The sequence below is a fragment of the Macrobrachium nipponense genome, chromosome 24 (assembly GCF_015104395.2).
Source record: "Macrobrachium nipponense isolate FS-2020 chromosome 24, ASM1510439v2, whole genome shotgun sequence".
Lineage (NCBI taxonomy): Eukaryota > Metazoa > Arthropoda > Malacostraca > Decapoda > Palaemonidae > Macrobrachium > Macrobrachium nipponense.
The window spans coordinates 6,031,350-6,046,377 of NC_061091.1; the positions used below are offsets into that span (position 1 = coordinate 6,031,350).

The window sequence follows — 15,028 nt, forward strand, 5'->3', positions numbered from 1 at the left end:
TCTCCTAGACAAAGGTCACTGTCCAGCTCCCCCGCACCGGGGAGAAGACATACCGGAAGTCCAAGGGAGTCGATCGGGATTTGCCCACAGACAGACGCCTCTCTTGTTTGAGCATGTTGAGCCTCAACAGGGCTCGGTTAAGCGTTGGAAAGGTGTTGCGGTCAGACGCCTTTCGAATGATTCAAGCGATTCGTCTCCGGTCGCGCGGCGCTCTTGGCGAGATTCGCCCCAGTTTCGCGTCCCTTAAAGAGGCGTTCAGGCGCCGATTCTTCGCCTCCTCCAGTCAAGCGGTATAAGGAGCCTGAGAGTAGGGTTGCGCCGCAGCCGTTAGCGGCTCGTTCGTCGCCTCAATCTGTGCCTTTTTCGGCTCCATCTACTAGTAGAGATTGTGGTTTTAGCGCTGTAGCTAGCAGTTCTAAGGGTGTTTCTTTAGGCGCTTTTTTCGTCTGTTACGCCTGATGCGCCTGTTTCGCCTCGCAATTTCGGCGGCGGCTCCGAGCGAGGCGCAAGTAGTTTTCCGCCTCCTGCTGAACATTAGGCTCTTCCAAGCCTACGTTAACTGTTTTTGATTCGTCTCTGGCGCCTTTGCGCAAGCAGTTAGAGATGTTAACCAACTGGATGAATGAGTCCAAGGGTGGTTCGAAACCTTCAGATCAGGTTTGTAGTTCCGTCTACTTCTTCGGCGGTATCGGAGAATGAAGAAGAAGTAGAGGAGGAGGATTCACATCACTCTCGTGTTATTCACGTCTCCTTAGATTTCTTCTGGTATCTATCCAGATTATTTGAGAAAGCGGCTCCGCGCTCCCCAACTTCGACTTTTTTGATGAGGAGGAAAAACTTCACAGACCCTCTCCTCCCAAAAGACTTGTTCTATCTAAAGCGGTTAGACATTCGTTGAAAGAGACTGAGAAATGGATGTCTATGAAAAGAGACTTAGGGAAGGCTCTTTTGCTTACCCTCCCTCTAAGTTGCTTCGTAAGAGGTATAGGTTTTATGTAACTGGGGAAGCTCCTTCTCTGGGAGTTTTGCTGCCTCCTCCCAGGGAGACTTCTCCAGTTTAATCGACTCCTCTAGAAGATCTGCTTTCGCCGCAGCGAAGTTTTCTTTACAGCGCCGGAGTTGGACCACGTTGTAAAGAATCAATTTAAACTTTGGAAGTCTTTAGCTTCCTTGATTGGACTATTGGCGCTTTAGCGGCCAAGATCGAAGACTGTCCTTCTCTTTCTCAGGAGTTAGCAGAGGATTGGATTGGTGTTCTGTCCTGTGCGGACAAATTCATTAGGGATGGATGTGATGAGTTAGCTTCGCTCATCGCCTTTGGTACCCTTAAGAAAAGGCAACTTTGGTGCTCCTTTGCTTCTAAAGGGTTACTTCCCAACAGAAGTCTGCTCTCTTGTTCGCTCCTTTTGTGAAGATAACCTCTTTCCAGACGATGTAGTGTTGTCAATTTCGTCTGCGCTAGATAAGAAATCTACTTCGGATTTACTGGCACAGTCTACTAAGAGACCTAAAGCTCCTGTGGAGACTGTTCCTTCGGTTTCTCCTCTGGCCCAAGTGCCTTTTCGAGGGAGAAAACCCAAGCACTTCTTTCGGCCGAAGTCGAATTTGCGACCTCAGTCTAAAGGCCTCGGCCAAGGTTAACAAACCTTCCAAATGAAAAGCTCGGTTCTTCATGCACCAGTGGGAGCCAGGCTGGCTCTGTTTTGGGGGAGGAATGGGAAAACAGAGGAGCAGAAGCCTGGGTAGTGCAAGTACTCAAGTTCGGCTATCGTATTCCTCTCGTTTCACCTCCCTCGCTCTCACCTGTTGCCAATTCCATTGCCAGGCATACTCTCCGGGCTCAGACAAATTTCTGGCGCTAGCCGCAGAAGTGGAAGCGCTTGTTCTCAAAGAAGCGATAGAACAGATAGAAGGGGATTTTCCTCCAGGCTTTTACAATCGCCTTTTTGTAGTTCCCAAGTCATCAGGGGGCTGGAGGCCGGTTTTGGATGTGAGCGCCCTGAACTTGCATGTCCAGAAAACAAAATTCATATGGAGACCACTCGGTCGGTTCTGGAGTCCCATCAGACAGGGGGGATTGGATGGTATCTCTGGACATGCAAGACGCTTATTTTCACATTCCGATACATCGCGAATCTCGGAAGTACCTGAGGTTCATGTTCGAAAGGCAGGTGTTTCAGTTTCGGGCGCTTTGCTTCGGACTAGCGACCGCTCCTCAAGTTTTCACCAGGGTTCTATCCCCGATAGGAAGCTGGCTGCACATATTAGGAGTAAGAATCTCCCTCTATCTGGACGATTGGCTTCTCCGGTCGGAATCAGAGAGTCGGTGCATGAAGGACCTTGGAACAACTCTGGATCTTGCCAGAAAGTTAGGAATTCTGGTCAACAAACAGAAAGTCCCAGTTGGTTCCATCTCAGAGCATCCTTTATTTGGGATGATTCTGAATGCTCAAGTTTTTCGGGCTTTTCTTGTCCCCCGAAGAGGGTTCAAGGCTGTCTGGAGACAGTTCAGGAGTTCTTGGACAAAAAGGTAAGTTCTGCCAATCAGTGGATGAGGCTCCTGGGCAAATTGACGTCAGTGGAGAAATTTGTGACGTTGGGAAGACTGCACATGAGACCTCTGCAGTTTTTCCTAGAGCCTCTTGGTGCAGGAAGACACCAACCACTCGATTACCTTTCTGTCACAGATCAAATAAAGAGGACCTAAGGTGGTGGCTCTCTCGAGCAAGGTTGGAAGAAGGGTTAGATTTACGACCCATCCTCCCGAACCTACAGTTCTTTTCCGACGCATCGGACACAGGTTGGGGAGCCCTACTGGGAAATCAACGAACTTCAGGAGCTTGGTCGGAGAAGGAGAAGTTTCCACATAAATGTAAAGGAACTGTTAGCAATTTTCCTGGGGCTCAGACAGTTTCGGAGCTTAGTAGAAGGTCGAGTAGTGGCAGTGCCACTCCGACGACTCCACGGCTCTCTCGTACGTGCGGAAACAGGGGGGGTGGGACTCAGTCTTTCTCTCTATACGAAGTAGCCAAGGATCTCCTCCTGTGGTCAAACGAAGCGAAGGTTCAGCTAGTCCCGAGATTTGTTCCGGGAAAGATGAACGTCCTGGCGGACGAGTTAAGTCGTCAACAGCAAGTGTTACCTCTGGAGTGGACTTTGGACAACAAGATTTGTCAGAAACTTTGGCACCTTTGGGGACGACCGTCAATAGACCTGTTCGCGACATCAAGGAACAACCGTCTTCCTCTCTTTTGTTCTCCAGTCCCCAGATCCTCTAGCTTGGTCGGTGGACGCAATGCTGTTGGATTGGTCGGGTCTGGAAGCTTATGCATTCCCTCCGTTCGGTCTAATAAGAGAGGTGCTGAACAAGTTCATGTCGCACACCAATGTAACACTAACGTTAATCGCTCCCTTTTTGGCCCAGGAAAGAGTGGTTCCCGGACCTTCTCCAGTTGTTAGTAGACTTCCCCAGACTTCTTCCTCCAGAGAAGTGGCTTCTCAAACAACCTCACTTCAAGAGGTTCCACCAAAACTTGTCCGCTCTAGCTCTGACAGGGTTCAGACTGTCCGAATCTTGTCAGAGCGAAAGGACTTTCAAGAAGAGCTGCAGAAGCTATCGCTCGTTGTAGGAGAGAGTCTTCTAACAAACTCTATCAAGGGAAGTGGAGAATCTTCAGAGAGTGGTGTAGAAGTGCTAAAGTCTCTACTTCTGCGACTCTTTAACAGAAATAGCAGATTTTCTTTCTATTTCGGGGGGGTTAGGACCTCTTAAGAAACTGGCTCCTTCGACGATCAGAGGATATAGAGCCATGCTCTCTTCGATTTTTTTTCTTTCGACATCGAGGTTTGGATATTTCCTCCAATTCAGATCTGTCGGACCTCATTAGGTCTTTCGAAACCACTAAGCTCCCGCAAGATACAGTGCTTGGAACTTAGATGTGGTGCTTAGTTCCTCATGGGGCCACCGTTTGAGCCTTTGAAGTCGGCTTCACTCAGGAACTTGACTAAGAAGGCACTTTTTCTTATTGCACTAGCTTCTGCTAAGCGTGTCAGCGAATTGCACGCTAAAGACAAAAGAGTCGGTTTCTCTCAAGGCAATGCTGTATTTTTTTTTTTTCGGTATCTTTGACCTTTCTAGCCAAAAATGAGAATCCTTCTAATCCTTGGCCGAGGAGTTTTGTGGTAAGGAACTTATCTGATTTGGTTGGACATGAGGAGGAAGAAAGGCTCTTATGTCCAGTCAGGGCTATTAAGCAGTATCTGTTTGCCACTAAGGGTATTAGAGGACAATCTTCTAAGCTCTGGACCTCGTTCAAAATCCCTCTCGTCCTCTTTCTAAGAATGCTATATCGTTCTTTATTAGAGAGCTTATCAGGGAAGCTCACTCGCAGTCCGAGAACGACAATCTTTCCGTTCTGAGAGTTAAAGCTCACGAGGTTGGTTAGAGCAGTGGCAACTTCTTTAGCATTCAGAAAGAATTTATCTTTAGCTTCGATTCTTCAGAGCACGTTCTGGAGATCGAATTCGGTTTTTGCGAGTCGTTATCTCAAAGAGATAGAAACGGTTTTCGAGAATTGTAAAACGTTAGGTCCTGTGGCGGTTTCTGGCATGGTGTTGGGAGAAACGGCACAGGGGTCGTCACCTCTATGCTAACTTTTCACCTTGAATAGGTTGTCGAGTTCAAGGGAAGCTGGGGGTACTGAGTACCTGGGATACTCACCAGTCTGTTAGGTCAGATTTTACAATGGTTGGGTATATATGTTTTTAAATCTGGTGTTGGTGACAAATAATGTTTTGTATGATTGAATTTCTGGTCTTAGCCCAGGGCAAGGGCAATCTTTGTTGTTACTATCCTCCGTCAGTCAGCCTTGACTCGCTTGAAACTACGAAGGATTCCACTCCTGTAGAGGCTAACTTTGGTCAAATTCCAATTCCTCTACAATAGTAGAAGAGCCCGACCAGAGGCAGTACAGTCTGCTGTAGCTCTCTTACAGGTAAGGTACAACAGACACCTTAAGTGTTTACTGGTATTGCAATAAATGTTAACCATTTAAAAAATCACTAGTGGTCCACTGAATCCCACCTTCCCAGAAATGTGTAATCAGCTCTATAATTGTTCGGTAAGACACTACAATAAAAAGAAATTTTCATTATTAAAATGAAGTTTTATTGTATACTTACCGAACAATTATGATTATACCCACCCTCCTCCCCTTCCCTTAGGTGGACGGACGGGCAGAAAGAATTGGATTCACCTGGGCAGTTGTACCTGGTTCTCCCGCGAGTGGAGGGAGATGACGTCATCACCACCAGTGTTGGCGACGCCGACGCGCTAAATTTGAATTTAGTATCCTGCCGCTCGTGGAAATCACGGCTCTATAGTTGTTCGGTAAGTATACAATAAAACTTCATTTAATAATGAAAATTTCATATTTCTATAATGATTTGCATTTTTCCAGGTATACAAATCTCTGTCTTTTACGATTGTCGTAACTAACCAACTTTGCAATGACCTTATTACTGAAAGAGAAAGTTTGTCACTTGCCAAGTGAGTGAGTGCCCCACCCCCTCCCCCCCCTCCCATTCCCCGTCCTTCACTTGCCAGGTGCTATTTATGCTAATTAACATTTTTGTACATGAACTTCCCTGCCAGATATATACTTAGCTTAGGTCTCTGACGTCACAACAGAAAATTCAAAACTCGCGGCACACGCTACAGGTAGGTCAGGTGATCTACCTTACCCGCCGCTGGGAGGCGGGTGTAAGAACCAGTCCCCTTTCTTGGTCAGATTATTTTCTGTCGCCGGCTGGACAACACCTGTTTGTTCAGTCCTTACGATAGTTAAAATTCGTTCTCGTTGCCGACGATTTAGATTTTGGTGAAGTACCCTTTGTTTGTTGGCTTGGCATACGCTTTTTGGACTGTTTTTTGGATTTTTCTTTTGGATTTCTCTTACATATCTATAATCATGGATGATTCTGAAGTTAAGAAACCTAGTTTATTTAGGGTTTGTTCAGAGAAGGAATGTAAAGTTAGGCTTCCTAAAGCTGCATTAGATCCTCACTCGTATGTGCGTCTTGTAGAGGGAATGAATCTCTTTTATTAACCCTTGCAAAGAGTGTGAGAATTTGGATGAGGAATGGTTTGGAAGGCTCTTTCTTCTTATGTGAGCAAAGTTAGAGAAGGATAGGGTGCGCAAGGCTTCTTCAAAGAGTTCTAGTAGATCGAGGGTGAGTGAAGTTGACGCTGAGAATCCTGTAGTAGAAGTAGTTCCTTCTCAGTTTCAGCCCCTGCGCCCAGCTTTGAACCCGAAGATTCGTTTTCGGAAGTTGCTTCTGGGAGAGCCTCGATCAGGAGTAAGGAGAGCCTCGCTCGCTCTCGACAAGGTAAGAGTGATGATAGTGCAAGTGATCAGTGGCAGTGCCCCTAGTGCAGTGGAGGGTGCGTCTGACCGGCTCACTAACGCTTCCAGGCCTAGACCTCTTCCAGACTCCCAGGACCCAGTGGAGGAGGAAAGTCGAAAGCTGCAGGAAGGTTAGGGAGAACCCCCACCGGTCAGGCGTCCCCTCGGCAGTTCCTGTTGCTCGTTCCCAGGCTGCCTTGGATCGAACCAAGAAGGAGTTATTGCGCCAGTGCTTCTCGTCATCTTCGTCGCCTTCTCCTCAGCGTAGATGGAGCGCCTCGGAGTCGTCTCGCCCTCTCAAAAGGCCCTGGAAGGATCCTTGCGCCCTTCCTTCCAGCCCCGAATCCTTCGCGGAAGAGCCAGAAGTGGAACGCAAGAGAACCAAGATTTTTCGTCCGGTTACGCTTCTCCTGTTCGCTCTCGGACTTCGTCCCCTGTAGAGGAGTTTAAGAGATCTCCTGCGCGTATCCTGGCGGGTCTGCAGGCGCAGATTGCGGCTTTAGCGGAGTCTATTGCCGGGACTTCTCATCGTCGGAAGGACGCCTCACTTCCGGTGAAGAAGTCTAAGAACGTTCCTTCGGCTAAATCTCCTTTGGCTAGAAAAAGCTTTTGAGCCTGTTAGTAGGAGGTCAGAAGTGCAGGCTGGAGCTCGGGATCTTTCTCCGAGTAGGCTCTCCTCTCTTCCCAGCAAGAGTTGTGAGCATGTAAGGCGTAAGGGAGCCAGACAGGCTCTCTCCTCAGGATTTCCGCTCCTCTTCAGTTAGGCGTCAAGAGCTTGACAGACGTCAAGAGCCTCGTTTTCGTCAGGAGCGAAGGAAGAGTTCTTCGCCTGGTGGCCACTCTCCTTTTGACGGACGCTCGGAGCCTAGTAGGCGTCAAGAGCCTAGTAGGCGTCAAGAGCCTAGTAGGCGCCAAGAGCCTAGTAGGCGCCAAGAGCCTGGTAGGCGGCAACGGAAGTTTTCTCCTCCGTTAGATCACTCCCGATTGGATAGGCGCTCAGAGCCTTGTAAGCGCCGCGCTTCTGACAGGGATTCATCTGTGGATGTTTTCTCTCCCCGTGGCAGGCGTCAAGAGCCTGGCAGGGGTTTTGAGCTCAATAGGCATCAAGAGCCTGGCAGGCGTATTGAGGATGACAGGCGCCAAGAGCCTAGCAGGTGCAGAGAGCCTGATAGGCGCTCTCCCTTATCCAGACGCTCTTCTGTGGAGTTAGAATCTGTTTTCCGACAGACGGGCCTCCACTTGTAGGCGCTCTCCTATAGTAGGCGCTCCCCAAGTAGGCGCTCTCCTAGCAGGCGCTCCCCAAGTAGGCTCTCTCCTGGGAGGCGCTCTCAAAGTAGGCGCTCTCCTAGTAGGCGCTCTCCAACTAGGCGCTCTCCTAGGAGGCGCTCTCCTGGTAGGCGCTCCCCGTGTAAGCGCTCTCCCAGTGGTTTTTCTTCCAGTAGGCGCTCGCCTAGTAGGCGCTCTCCGAACAGGCGCTCTCCTCCGGGCAGTAGAGCTTCTAGACGTCATTCTTCGGAAGAATTTGTTGGTGATTCGGAGGAAGATTTGCCCAAGGATGCTTCGGTTTCTTCGTATAAGAGACTTGCAGACCTCCTCTTGCAAGATTTTGGGGAGTCTCTTTCGGCCGTTGCTCCTCCGTCTCCTCCGTCCTTATTTCAACGACCAATACGGCTAAGAAGTCTTCAGTCGTTAAGATGAAGCCTACAGTGTCTATGAAGAAGGCTCTGAAGAACTTTGACGACTGGTTGCTTTCAAAAGAAGAGAAAGGCAGGCAAAAGACAGTTTTTTTCTTTTCCCCGTCCAAGCTGACGGGTAAGATGGGGTTTCTGGTACGAGTCAGGAGAGCCCTTGGGTCTAACTCTTCCCTCTTCTGCAGACTCGGACTTCTCTTCGTTGGTTGATTCCGCACGTCGCTCGGCGCTGAATTCTGCGAAGACGACGTGGGGTATGAGCGAGTTGGATCACCTTCCTGAAGGGAATGTTCCGAGTCTTAGAAGTTTTTAACTTTCTTGACTGGACCCTTGGAGTGTTGGCTAAGAGGACTCAAGAGCAAGACACTCTTTCGCCTGAAGACCTCCACGCAGTTCTGTCTTGCATGGACAAGGCAGTGAGAGACGGTTCCGGGGAAATTGCTTCACTTTTTGGTGCAGGAGTGGTAAAGAAGAGGGCCGTTTTCTGCTCTTTTCTTACCAAGGCGGTTTCTCACGCACAGAGAGCTTCCTTGCTGTATTCACAGCTTTCCCCGCAACTCTTCCCCAAGAAGACTATTAATATCTCCAGCTCGTTATCAGCAAAAGCAACGCAGGATATGCTAGCTCGCTCGGCTAGAATTCCGAAACCTTCGTTTCAGCAGAAGACGAAGAAAGAGGCTCAAAGTAGGCAAGAACCCTTTCGAGGAGGACCTTCGTCTTGCTCTTCTTCCTCCAGAGGTTCGAGACCACCTAGAAGAGGAAGGACCTTCTCCCGGTCTATTAGGGCCAAGAAGTAGTTCGTGTGTCCTCCAGACAACTGTGGGTGCCAGACTTCTGAACTTTGCAGATGTCTGGGCACGAAAGGGGGCGGACAACTGGTCCCTCGCGATCATCAAGAGGGGATACCTCATTCCCTTTATCTCGAGACCACCCTTGACCACCACTCCAAGGGCACTGGTGGCCAAATACAAAGACCCACTAATGAATCAAGCCCTCGCTCTAGCGGTAGAGCTGATGTTAGAGAAAGAGGCAATAGAGATGGTTCAGGACCCTCTTTCAGCGGGGTTCTACAACCGTCTGTTCCTAGTTCCCAAGAACTCAGGAGGATGGAGACCGGTTCTGGACATGAGCGCCCTGAATGTCTTTGTGAAGAAGAGGAAGTTCGCTATGGAGACGACGTCATCAGTCTTAGCAGCTCTTCGTACGGGGACTGGATGGTGTCGCTGGACCTTCAGGACGCTTACTTCCAGTACCGATCCATCCTTCTTCTCGCAAATTTCTCAGATTCATGTGGGGAGGGAACGTTTTTCAGTTCAGGGCCCTATGCTTCGGCCTTTCCACGGCCCCCCAAGTATTCACAGGACTGATGAAGAACGTTGCCCAGTGGCTTCATCTCAAGGGAGTGAGGATTTCCCTCTACTTGGACGATTGGCTTATCAGGGCCAAATCCAAGGAGAAATGTCTGGAGGACTTACGAGTGACGTTGGATCTAGCAGCTTCTCTGGGTTTGCTAGTGAATTTCGAGAAGTCACAGCTAATCCCCAGTCAAGAGCGTATCTATCTGGGGATTCTGATGGCTTCTCAGGTTTTTCGGGCGTATCCGTCCCCAGAGAGGATAACCTGAGGTTTGGAGAAGGTAGCAATCTTTCTAGAGAAAGATGTATGCACAGCGAGGGAGTGGATGAGTCTGTTGGGGACACTCTCCTCGCTGGAGCAATTCGTTTCTCTAGGAAGGTTGCACCTCAGACCCCTACAGTTCTTCCTGACGAGGAACTGGGATCGGAAATCTCAAGGTCTGGACTTTGCGTTCAAGATTTCTCAAGAGATAAAGGAGGATCTACGTTGGTGGCTAGACCCTCTATTGTTCAAGGAAGGCCTTTCCTTGCAGGTTCGGAACCCCAACCTAGTGTTGTATGCAGACGCTTCGGACAAGGTTGTTGGGAGCTACTCTCGGGTCGAGAGAAGTGTCAGGCACCTGGATGGGGGATCAGGTGTCTGGCACATCAACAAGAAGGAGCTAACAGCGATTTGGTTAGCTCTCAAGACCTTCGAACCCCTCGTAAAAGGGAAATATGTTCAGATCAACTCCGACAACACTACAGCCCTGGCTTACATTCGGAAACAGGGGGGGACTCACTCTTTCTCCCTGTACGAGACAGCGAGATCGCTCCTCTTGTGGTCAGAGGAAAGGAACATAAGGCTTCTCACCAGGTTCGTAACAGGAGAAAGAAATGTCAGAGCGGATCTGCTAAGCAGAAGGAATCAAGTCCTTCCCTCAGAGTGGACTCTACACGCGGACGTATGCCAGGAGCTGTGGAGGACGTGGGGCAGGCCCCATCTCGATCTATTTGCGACCTCCAGGAATGCGCGGATAGATCTATACTGCTCCCCTATTGCAGACCCAAGAGCAGTGGCAATAGATGCATTCCTGATGGATTGGAGGAATCTGGATCTTTACGCGTTCCCGCCTTTCAAGATTATAGGGGAAACGTTAAGGAAATTCGCAGCGTCAGAGGGAGCAAGGATGACGTTGATAGCTCCGTTCTGGCCCGCCCACGACTGGTTCACAGAGGTACTGGAATGACTGGTGGATGTCCCAAGATCCCTACCTCTAAGAGTCGATCTGCTCAAACAGCCCCACTTCGACAGGTTTCACAAAAAAACACAAAAACCTCCCCGTTCTCAGTCTGACTGGATTCAGACTATCAAGAGTCTCGTCAGAGCTAAGGGCTTTTCGGCAAAGTCTGCAAGGGCTATTGCCAATGCACGTAGACCTTCCACATCTAGAGTCTACCAGTCGAAGTGGGATGTTTTTCGACGCTGGTGCAGGACTCATAAAGTTTCCTCCTCCAGTACCTCTGTGACTCAGATTGCAGATTTCCTTATCTTCCTGAGGGAAAAATGCGGGTTGGTTGTCTCCACCATCAAGGGATACAGGAGCATGCTTTCCTCAGTTTTTCGTCATAGAGGATTAAACATATCTGAGGACAAGGACCTCCATGATTTAATCAGATCGTTTGAAACGGTTAAAAGAACCTCCTCCTTAGTGCCTAGCTGGAATCTAGATGTCGTGCTGCTCTTCCTGAGGTCCTCAAGGTTCGAACCTCCCCATGCTGCTTCATTCAGAGACCTTTCGATGAAGACTCTTTTTCTCTGTGCGTTAGCGTCAGCGAAGAGGGTCAGCGAGCTGCAGGCTCTAGAAGGTGAGGTAGGTTTCCAAGGAGGCTCCGCGGTTTGCTCTTTTCTTCCGGCTTTCCTAGCCAAGAATGAAAAACCCTTCTTCGCCGTGGCCCAGGAGCTTTGAAATCAAAAGCTTATCCTCCTTAGTTGGGACAGAAGAGGAGAGATCTCTTTGCCCGGTGAGAAGCCTGAAATATTATCTTCAGAGGAAGAAAAGACTTGCTGCTAATGAGAGCAATCTCTGGTGCTCTGTAAGGGACCCCAGTAGGCCCTTATCTAAAAATGCACTCTCATTCTTTATCAGGAATATATTAGAGAAGCACACACTTCTTGCAATCAGCAACAGTTTAACCTTCTGAAAGTCAAGGCGCACGAAGTACGGGCCATCGCGACGTCTTTGGCTTTCAAGAAGAATTTGTCATTACAAAACCTTATGAAGGCCACTTTTTGGAGGTGTGAATCAGTCTTCTCTAATCACTACCTAAGGGACGTATCGATTACGTATGATAAGTGTTTTGGGCTAGGCCCTTACGTATCGGCGGATTCAGTGCTGGGGCAGGGAGCTGAAACACATCCTTTTTAATCCTTTTTCCCTGTTAGTTTTAAGTTTGAGTTTTTTGGTTGTACGAAGGAGGTTGCAGGAGGCAGCTCCTTCTTTCGTATACTAATGTTAGTATTTGGTTAGGTGATCGGTTGTGCTTGAGGCTCCTTGCAATTGGTAGTGATAGGCTCTGGCATGTAAGCGGGTTGATCCCCATTGACCAGATCCTGCTTGGATTCTGCCAAGTAAGTGGACTCAGTTCCCATTGGTAGACCCAAGAGTTCTTCAGCCATAGGTCACGCCCTCGCTGAGACTCTTTAGGCAACGCAGACTAATAGACAGTAACTATCAAGTCTTCTGCCTAAACAGGTAAGAAACCAGAGGTTTATATTATGTATTCCTTTAACATGTGTTGTCCCCACTTTCTAAGTAAGTATGTGTCTCTTTCCCTCCACCAAGGGTGTCAATCAGCTAAGTATATATCTGGCAGGGAAGTTCATGTACAAAAATGATATTGTTAGTATACAATAAAGTTTTGTACATACTTACCTGGCAGATATATACGATTGATGGCCCGCCCAGCCTCCCCTCAGGAGACCAGGTGGAAGAAAATAACCTGACAAGGGAAATGGGGGAACTGGTCTTACACCCGCCTCCCAGCGGCGGTAAGGTAGATCACCTGACCTACCTGTAGCGTGTGCCGCGAGTTTTGAATTTTCTGTCGTGACGTCAGAGACCTAAGCTAAGTATATATCTGCCAGGTAAGTATGTACAAAACTTTATTGTATACTAACAATATCATTTTACCAAACTTCAACAACTGGACCAGTTGTCACCAGAGGAATTCCATACAAAGAACTTCTGGTTTCTTTTGTATATCTAGGAAAAATTAATATTCTTTTAAATTTATGATTTGTACATGGTTATCTAATAGAATTATCTTTTTTTTCAGCAATTATCGTTTAGCTGAGGTTGGCAAATTTGAGTCACCAAAAATTTCAGGAAAATATGAAACTGGACAACTTTTCTTGCATCGTGTATTTGGATATAGAGGAGTTGTACTCTTCCCGTGGCTTGCAAGAGTATATGATAGAGATGTTCCTAACAAAAAGGAATCCAAGTAAGATATTCTATTTTATTGGTAATTGGAGGTTAGCAGGTGGTAGGGGATCCCTTCACTTGCCACCTGTAAGGCAGCACCTTGTCCGGGGTAGATGCATGTGTGTTGCTGTGCGTGTCATGGGAGTTGAAACTTTCTTTTTTGGTGTATGGTGTATTAGTTTAATAAATCACTAGTGAGGATTGTATGGGAGTAGGTCAGTGTTTCTTAATTTTGAGGAGCAACTGGCCTCCAATGGATTTTCTGGTGATGTAGACATTTTGTTCATTTTCATCTAGATAGTTTGGGCTATAGTAGTCAGTTGGCTGATTCTTTGAGTATTTTGAGCTTGTTATGAAATTGGATATTAATGTAAACATAAACACTTTCTTAATGGGAATTGTGCACACATACGTATTTGTTTTATTAAAAACTGTGCTTTTGAGGTACTAATCTATTTCGTCGTTTCAGGCCAATTGAAGATACGCTAAATTATAATCAAGTTGGGAAGGAGGTAAAAGGAAGAGCCCATACCTACTATCAAGTTTTAATAGATTCCAGAGATTGCCCTTATATTGTGAGTGTGCCCAGCTTTTATTTTTTTTTTATTAGAGATGATTCACTTTTCACTGCTGACAGGTTTCCTACTAATTACTATAAGGAATACAGACTTGACAATTCTTGGTGTTTCTCATTGTTCGAACTTTATTTAATGACAAGCCAATCACTTTACAGTTGCCTCAGTGCCTGCCCATGCTCTGAACATGCTAAAAAAAAAATAAGAGAGGGGGGGAGGTTCCCACTTTTTTGTTAGCTTATCCAAACTCCGAAGCATCAATAGTAATTCTAAATGTGCATGCCAGTTAATGCGCATCTGTATAGTTTTGCCTTCTTATATTTTTCCTTGAATTAGTTAGAAAAAGCATAAGTTTTCAGCATGAAGACAGTTTGAAACTGACAAGCAGATGTCATTGATATTGCTCACCATTGTGTACTCTTATCCTTCCAATTTTTGTTTGGTATGTTAGTTTGAAATTCCTAGCTTTTCATTACATTTTAATGTAAAGTTTTCTTTGCTTGATAATTCATCTTAATCTTTGTGTTATCATAATTTTGTTCAATTAATGCTGGTTTAATTTTTGAGATTTATGAGACTACAAAAAGTCTTCTACATACAAACTTTCAACTGCAAACTTCAAAAGATACAAATGTCTGTGTCCTTTTGTATAAAATTTAATTAACTGCTAAATTCAAAATTGTGCCAGAATTTTTAATTTGGGGGCTGTAAGTAATGTTAATTCGTGTGTAACCTAGTAAAGATTAAACTTCCTCAGTATGCAGTATTATATATAGTACAATTTATACCAGTACTATACATTTATTACCACTTTTTAGGGGAAGATATTTAGTCTATTTTAAACTTTACTTCATATACATAGATCAAATTGTCTTGGTGTAAAACTGAATTAGTACTTTGCACCCATATACAGCATAGGCTAAATACAGTACTAGAAAATGAGATGAACTATATTCCATTTGGTTCTTGGTTTTTATATGGTTATTTTTGTACATGAACTTCCCTGACAGATATATACTTAGCTATAGTCTCCGACGTTCCCGACAGAATTTCAAATCTCGCGGCACACGCGACAGGTAGGTCAGGTGGTCTACCTTACCCGCCGCTGGGTGGCGGATGTACGAACCACTCCCGTAAGCTTGTCAGATTTTTCTCTGTCGCGGGAACGATAACAACTGTTGTCGGTTCCTCTCGATAGTTTTTCGATTCTCGCTTGCCTGGAGTTAATTTGGACTTCTTTTGGTGACGTATTCGCTTTGTTTGGCTTGGCATACGCTGATTGTAGACCGGTTTGATTTTGAGTTTGATTTTCTTTAACGATGTCTGATCTAGAATCGGTAGTTAAAACTTCGGTTTTGTTTAGGGTTTGCGTGAATGAAGGATGTAAGGTGAGGTTGCCGAAAGCTTCGGTAGACCCCCACACGGTTTGCATGAAATGCAGGGGGAATGAATGTGCTTTTGCTAACCCTTGTAATGAATGTAAGGGATTGAATGAAGAAGAATATAAGGCTCTCTCTTCTTATGTTAGGAAGTTGG

At 46.7% G+C, this 15,028-nt stretch overlaps 1 protein-coding gene across 1 annotated transcript in view; it reads left to right on the forward strand.

Annotated features, from left to right (window-relative positions):
* LOC135205397 (polymerase delta-interacting protein 2-like) overlaps positions 1–15,028 on the forward strand; it is a 59,876-nt gene that overhangs the window by 30,296 nt on the left and 14,552 nt on the right. Inside the window, exons 2-3 of the mRNA XM_064235893.1 lie at positions 12,769–12,936; positions 13,387–13,492. Of these exons, the coding sequence (XP_064091963.1) occupies positions 12,769–12,936; positions 13,387–13,492 (274 nt within the window). The remainder of the gene's footprint in view (positions 1–12,768; positions 12,937–13,386; positions 13,493–15,028) is intronic.